At 46.2% G+C, this 10,380-nt stretch overlaps 1 protein-coding gene across 2 annotated transcripts in view; it reads left to right on the plus strand.

Moving 5' to 3' along the window:
• The first annotated feature begins 659 nt into the window (after window positions 1-659).
• Window positions 660-10,380, plus strand: part of LOC142245612 (heme oxygenase 2-like) — a 19,778-nt gene continuing 10,057 nt past the window's right edge. Inside the window, exons 1-2 of one of the 2 annotated variants that reach the window (XM_075318467.1) lie at window positions 660-805; window positions 9,490-9,729. In XM_075318467.1, coding sequence (XP_075174582.1) covers window positions 9,638-9,729 — 92 coding nt within the window. In that variant the 5' untranslated portion in view covers window positions 660-805; window positions 9,490-9,637. Of the gene's footprint in view, window positions 806-9,225; window positions 9,350-9,489; window positions 9,730-10,380 lie in introns of those variants that run through there. The other variant, XM_075318468.1, reaches the window with a different exon arrangement.

Here is a 10,380-nt window from a genome sequence, read left to right on the forward strand (position 1 = left end):
TGTGACACTGTCTGCTGAGCTGTGTATCTAATCCTCTCCTGTGTGATACTGTCTGCTGAGCTGTGTATCTAATCCCATCCTGTGATACTGTCTGCTGAGCTGTGTATCTAATCCTCTGCTGTGTGATACTGTCTGCTGAGCTGTGTATCTAATCCTCTCCTGTGTGATACTGTCTGCTGAGCTGTGTATCTAATCCTATCCTGTGTGACACTGTCTGCTGAGCTGTGTATCTAATCCTCTCCTGTGTGATACTGTCTGCTGAGCTGTGTATCTAATCCCATCCTGTGATACTGTCTGCTGAGCCGTGTATCTAATCCTATCCTGTGTGATACTGTCTGCTGAGCTGTGTATCTAATCCTCTGCTGTGTGATACTGTCTGCTGAGCTGTGTATCTAATCCCATCCTGTGATACTGTCTGCTGAGCCGTGTATCGAAGCTCTGTCAGCTGTCAGTGGACGGTAGGGTTTGTGGCGACCTTTGCAGACACAATGAGGGAGGCCATAGGATTTAATGTTCTTCTCGCTGAAAGTCACTACTGCCGCCTCCGTCCTCCCGCCTCCTTGTAGTGTTCATTTGTATCAATAAAGCTTTATGTTGAAAAGAAAAAAAAAAAAACAACATCCTTCCCAGTGCGGGGCGTCTTGTGACTGCAGGCGCGCGCTGCCGGTTGCTATGGGGACGAGCGCTTCCTGTTTTTTTCCTGCAGAGGATTAGTAGGTCAGAGGCGAGCGGAGAAAGCAGAAGAGGCCACAGAAGAGGCTGCAGAGGAGGCCGCAGAGGAGGCCGGGCGGTGACTGCAGCACAGGTGTGAGCGCATGCTGGGGTTTGTAGTTCTCCAGCATGCTAAGACTGTGTAACACAACAGATTTCTGTTGTCATTTTTTATTCACATATCTAAGTGACCTGTACACAAATAATATCGCCATATAGTGCTGAGATAGCGCTTAGCCTAAATATCGCCATGTAGTGCTGAGATAATAGCGCTTAGCCTAAATATCGCCATGTAGTGCTGAGATAATAGCGCTTAGCCTAAATATCGCCATGTAGTGCTGAGATAATAGCGCTTAGCCTAAATATCGCCATATAGTGCTGAGATAATAGCGCTTAGCCTAAATATCGCCATATAGTGCTGAGATAACACAGAGCCTAAATATTGCCATATAGTGCTGAGATAATAGCACAGAGCCTAAATATCGCCATGTAGTGCTGAGATAACACAGAGCCTAAATATTGCCATATAGTGCTGAGATAATAGCACAGAGCCTAAATATTGCCATATAGTGCTGAGATAATAGCACAGAGGCTAAATATAGCCATATAGTGCTGAGATAAGAGCACAGAGCCTAAATATTGCCATATAGTGCTGAGATAATAGCACAGAGCCTAAATATAGCCATATAGTGCTGAGATAATAGCACAGAGCCTAAATATTGCCATATAGTGCTGAGATAATAGCACAGAGCCTAAATATAGCCATATAGTGCTGAGATAATAGCACAGAGCCTAAATATCACTATATAGTGCTGAGATAATAGCACAGAGCCTAAATATCACCATATAGTGCTGAGATAATAGCACAGAGCCTAAATATCACCATATAGTGCTGAGATAATAGCACAGAGCCTAAATATCACCATATAGTGCTGAGATAATAGCACAGAGCCTAAATATCACCATATAGTGCTGAAATCATAGTACAGACTAAATATTGCCATATAGTGCTGAGATAACACAGCCTAAATATCGCCATATAGTGCTGAGATAATAGCACAGAGCCTAAATATCGCCATATAGTGCTGAGATAATAGCACAGAGCCTAAATATCGCCATGTAGTGCTGAGATAATAGCACAGAGCCTAAATATCGCCATGTAGTGCTGAGATAATAGCACAGAGCCTAAATATCGTCATATAGTGCTGAGATAATAGCACAGAGCCTAAATATCGCCATGTAGTGCTGAGATAATAGCACAGAGCCTAAATATCGTCATATAGTGCTGAGATAACAACACTGAGCCTAAATATCGCCATATATTGCTGAGATAATAGCACAGAGCCTAAATATCGCCATATAGTGCTGAGATAATAGCACAGAGCCTAAATATTGCCATATTGTGCTGAGATAATAGTGCAGAGCATAAATAGTGCCATGCATTGCTGAGATAATAGCACAGAGCTTAAATATTGTGTTGTATTGCTGAGATAACAGTATGGAGCCTAAATATTGCCATGTATTACTGATAGTAGCACAGAGCAGAAATATTACTATATAGTGCTGAGATAATAGTTCATAGCATAAATATCGCCGTATAGTGCTGAGGTAATAGCACAGAGCCCAAATATCGCCATATAGTGCAGAGATAATACTAAGCCTAAATATCGCCATATAGTCCTGAGATAATAGCACAGAGCTTAAACATCGCCCTATAGTACTGAGATAATGGCACAGAGCCTAAATCTTGCCATAGTGCAGAAATCATAGTACAGAGCCTAAATCTTGCCATAGTGCAGAAATCATAGTACAGAGCCTAAATATTGCCATATAGTGCTGAGATAATAGTGCAGAGCATAAATAGTGCCATGTATTGCTGAGATAATGGCACAGAGCTTAAATATTGCATTGTATTGCTGAGATAACAGTACGGAGCCTAAATATTACCATGTATTACTGATAGTAGCACAGAGCATAAATATTGCCATATAGTGCTGAGATAGCACAAAGCCTAAATATTGCAATATAGTGCTGAGGTCAAAGCACAGAGCCTATATAGTGCTGATATAATAGCACAGAGCATAAATATTGCCATGTATTGCTGAGATAATAGTACAGAGCATAAATATTGCCATATAGTGCTGAGATAATAGCACAGAGCATAAATATTGCCATGTTTTGCGGAGATAATAGTACAGAGTCTAAGTATTGCCATATAGTGCTGAGATAATAGCACAGAGCTTGAATATTGCGATATAGTGCAGAGATAATCGCATAGAGCCTAAATATTGCCATATAGTGCTGAGATAATAGCACAGAGCCTAGCTCCAATCATACAGTGCTGAAATACCGCTATATACTGCTGAAATAATAGTACATACAGAGCCTGAATACCACCATGCATAATAATACTGACATATAGTGCTGAATTAATAAGTATACAGTCTACCTACCATCATACACTGAAGAAATGATACTGCCACATAGTGCTGACTTAACAGTGTATAGAGTGTCAGTAGCACCATATTGTGCCTAATAATAATGCTGAAATAACAGTATAAAGCCAAAATACTTTCATGTAGTGCGTAATAATACTGCCACATGGTGCTGAAATAATAGTAGAATTACTTATTACTAACATGTAATGCCTAATTATATTGCTTAATCCAGACCGGGTCAAAATCCTCTCAGTGCATGCTGGGATTTGTAGTTTATCCATAATTCGGGGGGGTGATGTTGCATTTCTGTGGTTCACAGATCTGCCCGTGGATCATGTATGTGGCGGGGACTTATTGCAGGTCCATTGCCGTGTGATGTCCCTGGTGTGGATGGAGACGTCCCGTCTGCCTTGGGGGGAGGGGGGGGGGGGTCATGATCTTCCCCTTTAATTTAGCATTTCCAGTATTTGCTGATGACATAACATAGAGTCTAATACAGTCACATGGTGCATAATGCCGCCATATAGTACATGCATTACCTACATTCCGCCGTGTAGTGCATTAATAGAGGAGCAGTACAGTACCCACACACTAAGGCTAAGTTCACACATCCTGTGTTTTCAATCCGTCAGGTCCGTCAGCAACGGATCAGTCATTTTCAAGATGTCAACTGATGCAACTGATGTGTTTTTCACAGGATTCCTTTCACAGGAATCCTGTGAAAAAACGGATCAGTTGCGTCCGTTACATCCGCTGTGCGTCCGTTTTTTGACGGATCAGTCATGATCCGTCTGTGTTTGGGACAGCCCAGTGGGCGTGCCAAGCATGCTGGGCATGCTCAGTAGAGCATGACGGAATCCTGCGCTGGATTCCGTTGTAAGACGGATTACGACGGAATCCAGCACCATAGACATGCATTACAAGCTTGACGGATGGCGACGGATTCCTGTGCGGCGCGTTAATTTTGACGGCCCGAAAAACGTTACATTCTGCGTTGCTCCCCGCTCGGCGGTCAGTCAAAAACGACGGACCGCGACGCAGCGGATGCAACGCAGGGTCATCAGTCGCAATCCGTCACTAATAGAAGTCTATGGGGAAATACAGGATTCCTGCAAAATATTTTGCAGGATTCCGTAATTCCTCAAGGCTACGGATTGTGACTGATGCAAAACACAGGATGTGTGAACTTAGCCTAACTCCTGCGCCATCAGTCAGCGTATACACTGCTGCCTATGTATAGCACCAGGCACATCGCTGGCTCTGTAGGGCCTTGTCGTCTGGCTCCTGATGTTGTTGTTGTGCTGATCATGGCGCTTGTTATGTTGTTGTGCTAATATTAGTAGCCATGTGAGGAGACTTGCAGATCATTCTACCCTGTGCCCTTACCCTTAAAGGGGTTTTCCACTTTAAAAAAAAAAATAAAAAATTAAACAGTGATTTACTCCCCCTCCCCAGGTCCAGTGCTGAGTTTCTGCCTCTGTACCCTGTGTCTGTTATCGTCTGCAGCACTAATGTCTTATTTCCACAGCGCTGCAGCCGCTCCGATAATAACAGACACCAGAAGCAGTGTCGGACCTGGGGAGGGTGAGTAAGGCGCAGTATGGGTTGTGTTTTTGTTTTTTTTTTTTAAAACAAACTGCAGCTACGAAACATGTATTTTCTGACACTGAAATACCCCTAAAGCTGTGTTATGTGGTGATATAATTAAATGGACCTAGTCTCAGCCCTGGCGCTCCCGCAGGGGCTCACAGTCCGTACATCATCCTCATGACCGTCCAGTGCCCTCGCGGTTTGCACCCTAGGAGTTATAGAATCACTGCTGACTGTGATTAGCTGCAGCGGTCAGGTGGCTAGAAGCGTGTATCATCGGCTGACTCCCCAACAGGGCAGGCATAGCTTCTGGAGATCTCCGAGGGCACAGGGAGAGCCGGGAAATTACATCTGTCCCCATTTTGTTTTTTAATCTTAATCGCATCCACAGCTCAAATATCTATTTTTTTTCTGCCTTCTCACCGGTCATCTGACTCCAAGACGTCTATTTTTATCTATCCGTTACCTCTGATCTCACCCTCCCCACACACACGTTAGTGATGAGCGGGCACTACCATGCTCGTGTGCTCGGTACTGGTAACTAGTGATGAGCGGGCACTACCATGCTCGTGTGCTCTGTACTGGTAACTAGTGATGAGCGGGCACTACCATGCTCGTGTGCTCGGTACTGGTAACTAGTGATGAGCGGGCACGACCATGCTCGGGTGCTCAGTACTTGTAACTAGTGATGAGCGGGCACTACCATGCTCGGGTGCTCAGTACTGGTAACTAGTGATGAGTGGGCACTACCATGCTCAGGTGCTCAGTACTGGTAACTAGTGATGAGCGGGCACTACCATGCTCGGGTGCTCTGTACTGGAAGCTAGTGATGAGTGGGCACTACCATGCTCAGGTGCTCAGTACTGGTAACTAGTGATGAGCGGGCACTACCATGCTCAGGTGCTCAGTACTGGTAACTAGTGATGAGTGGGCACTACCATGCTCAGGTGCTCAGTACTGGTAACTAGTGATGAGCGGGCACTACCATGCTCGGGTGCTCTGTACTGGAAGCTAGTGATGAGCGGGCACTACCATGTTCGGGTGCTCTGTACTCGTAACTAGTGATGAGCGGGCACTACCATGCTCAGGTGCTCTGTACTGGTAACTAGTGATGAGCGGGCACTACCATGCTCGGGTGCTCTGTACTCGTAACTAGTGATGAGCGGGCACTACCATGCTCGGGTGCTCAGTACTCGTGACTAATGATGAGTGGGCACTACCATGCTCGGGTGCTCTGTACTCGTAACTAGTGATGAGCGGGCACTACCATGCTCGGGTGCTCTGTACTCGTACCTAGTGATGAGTGGGCACTACCATGCTCGGGTGCTCAGTACTGGTAACTAGTGATGAGTGGGCACTACCATGCTCGGGTGCTCAGTACTCGTAACTAGTGATGAGCGGGCACTACCATGATCGGGTGCTCGGTACTGGTAACTAGTGATGAGTGAGCACTACCATGCTGAGGTGCTCTGTACTGGTAACTAGTGATGAGCGGGCACTACCATGCTCGGGTGCTCAGTACTGGTAACTAGTGATGAGTGAGCACTACCATGCTGAGGTGCTCTGTACTGGTAACTAGTGATGAGCGGGCACTACCATGCTCGGGTGCTCAGTACTGGTAACTAGTGATGAGTGGGCACTACCATGCTCGGGTGCTCAGTACTGGTAACTAGTGATGAGTGGGCACTACCATGCTCGGGTGCTCAGTACTCGTAACTAGTGATGAGCGGGCACTACCATGCTCGGGTGCTCTGTACTGGTAACTAGTGATGAGCGGGCACTACCATGCTCGGGTGCTCAGTACTGGTAACTAGTGATGAGTGAGCACTACCATGCTCGGGTGCTCAGTACTGGTAACTAGTGATGAGCGGGCACTACCATGCTCGGGTGCTCTGTACTGGTAACTAGTGATGAGCGGGCACTACCATGCTCAGGTGCTCAGTACTGGTAACTAGTGATGAGCGGGCACTACCATGCTCGGGTGCTCTGTACATGTAACTAGTGATGAGTGAGCACTACCATGCTCGGGTGCTCTGTACATGTAACTAGTGATGAGCGGGCACTACCATGCTCGGGTGCTCTGTACATGTAACTAGTGATGAGCGGGCACTACCATGCTCGGGTGCTCAGTACTGGTAACTAGTGATGAGCGGGCACTACCATGCTCGGGTGCTCAGTACTGGTAACTAGTGATGAGTGAGCACTACCATGCTGAGGTGCTCTGTACTGGTAACTAGTGATGAGCGGGCACTACCATGCTGAGGTGCTCTGTACTGGTAACTAGTGATGAGCGGGCACTACCATGCTCGGGTGCTCAGTACTCGTAACTAGTGATGAGCGGGCACTACCATGCTCGGGTGCTCTGTACTGGTAACTAGTGATGAGCGGGCACTACCATGCTCGGGTGCTCAGTACTGGTAACTAGTGTTGAGCGGGCACTACCATGCTCGGGTGCTCTGTACTGGTAACTAGTGATGAGCGGGCACTACCATGCTCGGGTGCTCAGTACTGGTAACTAGTGATGAGCGGGCACTACCATGCTCGGGTGCTCTGTACATGTAACTAGTGATGAGTGAGCACTACCATGCTCGGGTGCTCTGTACATGTAACTAGTGATGAGCGGGCACTACCATGCTCGGGTGCTCAGTACTGGTAACTAGTGATGAGCGGGCACTACCATGCTCGGGTGCTCAGTACTGGTAACTAGTGATGAGCGGGCACTACCATGCTCGGGTGCTCTGTACTGGTAACTAGTGATGAGCGGGCACTACCATGCTGAGGTGCTCTGTACTGGTAACTAGTGATGAGCGGGCACTACCATGCTGAGGTGCTCTGTACTGGTAACTAGTGATGAGCGGGCACTACCATGATCGGGTGCTCGGTGCTCATCACAAGTAACTATAGTATATGATAAATATAAGCCCCTGTGTGTAATCAAGTCTCTGTATAAATGCCCCTGCTCTGTGATAGTCTTAGTTTTTTGTTTAAAGCACAGAGAGCATCATGAAGACCAAGGAACACAACAGGCAGGTCCGTGATACTGTTGTGGAGAAGTTTTAAAGCCCGATTTGGTACAAAAAGATTTCCAAAACTTTAAACATCCCAAGAAGCCCTGTGCAAGCGATCATATTGAAATGGAAGGATCATACCACTGCAAATCTACCAAGACCCGGCCGTCCATCCAAACTATCATCTCACACAAGGAGAAGACTGATCAGAGATGCAGCCAAGAGGCCCATGATCCCTCTGGATGATCTGCAGAGATCTACAGCTGAGGGGGGAGAGACTGTCCATAGGAGAACAATCAGCCGTACACTGCACAAATCTGGCCTTTATGGAAGAGTGGCAAGAAGAAAGCCATTTCTCAAAGATATCCATAAAAAAAGTGTTGTGTAAAGTTTGCCACAAGCCCCTGGAGACCCCAAACATGTGGAAGAAGGGGCTCTGGTCAGATGAAACCAAAATCAAACTATTTGGGCACAATGCTAAATGATATGTAACAGCAACACAGCTCATCACCCTGAACACACCATCCCCACTGTCAAACATGGTGGAGGCACCATCATGGTTTGCGCCTGCTTCTCTTCACCAGGGACAGGGAAGATGGTTAAAATTGATGGGAAGATGGATGGAGCCAAATACAGGACCATTCTTGAAGAAAACCTGTTGGAGTCTGCAAAAGACCTGAGACTGGGACGGAGATCTGTCTTCCAACAAAACAATGATCCCAAACATAAAGCAAAATCTACAATGGAATGGTTCACAAATAAACGTATCCAGGTGTTAAAATGGCCAAGTCACAGTCCAGACCTGAACCCAATCGAGAATCTGTGGAAAGAGCTGAAAACTGCTGTTCACAAACGCCTCCATCCAACCTCACTCAGCTCCAGCTGTTTACAAAGGAAGAATGGGCGAGAATTTCACCTCTCCATGTGCAAAACTGATAGACACATACCCCAAGAGACTGCAGCTGTAATCACAGCAAAAGGTGGCGCTACAAAGGATTAACCTAAAGGGGATGAATAATATTGCACGCCCCAATCTATTTATTTATTTATTTTTTTATAAAAGTATAAAATAAGCAATAAATTTCCTTCATCTTCACAATTGTGTCCGTTGTTGTTGATTCTTCACCAGAACATTCACATTTTTATCTTTATGTTTGAAGCCTGAAAAGTGGGAAAAGGTTGAAAAATTCAAGGGGGCTGAATACTTTTGCAAGGCACCGTACACCACTCATCACTAGTTAGGAGTACAGAGCACCCTTCTGTATCAGTCTCATGTTTTGTTTGTTATATTTTAATCTGTATATTTTTTACTTTTTTTTTTCTTGCTTATTATATGTAAGGTATAATCCCCGAGCGGCTCCTGCGGATCGTCCTCCCTCCGCTCCCCGCTTTCTGCTGAGTCACGCCACAATCACTCACTTCCTGTTTTTCGGGAACCATTGGATCTGCTGAGTCACGTTTAGCAAAAAAAAAAAAATCCCTGACTGCAGCAGAGAAATACGGAAGTGATAGCGGGCGGCAGCTGCTGGGATTGCATATATACAGGTCACCTATTGTGCTGAGCGCTGTACGTGAGCGGACACAGACCGCAGAGAGCGCGCAGTAAGTGGAAGGGGAAGGGGGCCGCAGCAGATGGCACAGGGCGGTATAGGGTGACCCAGGCGGGGAGGGGGCTTCTGGGCCCCATAAGCTTTGTGTTCCCCCTGCCTCCACCACTTCTGACTCTTTTGTTATTAACACAGGACTGAAACTTCTATAACCTCCGCACAGAAGACCGGCAGCACGTCCTCCGCACAGAAGACCGGCAGCACGTCCTCCGCACAGAAGACCGGCAGCACGTCCTCCGCACAGAAGACCGGCAGCACGTCCTCCGCACAGAAGACCGGCAGTATGACCTCTGCCCAGGAAGAGAACGGGATCTACGGGGCCGAGAATGGGACCTACGGAGCCGCATCCGGAGAGCAGGACCACCAGCCCCTGAGGTGAGAGTGGGATCGGAGCAGAGTGTATAGTGGTGAAACATTCAGGACTATTGATCAGCGAGCTGTGGTACTCGTGTCATCCTAGATTGTCAGCTCTTGTGCCCTCCCCATGTAATATGTAGGCGGCAGCGCAAGTTTTATATGTCTACGCCTTGACGACAGGCCTTATCGGAGCAAGGAGTGTGAGAACCCGGCAGCTTTTATACCGTCGTCACACGTCCCGGCGTCGTCTTACACGCTCAATTTCATCTGACCTGAATCCATCAATCACACAAATCTCCCTCCTGTCTTTATTACTTTGTTACGTCGCGTCCGTCCAAATTCCACACAACCCTCCGTCCTCTGCTCGGGACGTTTTGTTCTTTTTTTTTTTTTTTTATTATTTTTTTTTTTACCCTAAGAAACGAGACTTGTCGTATTTATCGGCAAAAAGCAAAAAATATGCGAAAACAATAAGTAACAAACAGAAAAGGCATTTAGAAAGTTGGGGAATTTTTTCTTACTACTTTTCTCTATTTGTATGGTGGTTATATTGTTTTTTTTGGTTTTTTTTTATGGCATTATGTTTTTTCTATTTTGAGTTTTATTGGATGTAAAATACAAAAGGTCAATCTTTTATGTGTTTTTAAGTTGTTTTATATTTATTTTACC

The sequence above is a fragment of the Anomaloglossus baeobatrachus genome, chromosome 7, assembly GCF_048569485.1.
Source record: "Anomaloglossus baeobatrachus isolate aAnoBae1 chromosome 7, aAnoBae1.hap1, whole genome shotgun sequence".
Classification (NCBI taxonomy): Eukaryota; Metazoa; Chordata; class Amphibia; order Anura; family Aromobatidae; genus Anomaloglossus; species Anomaloglossus baeobatrachus.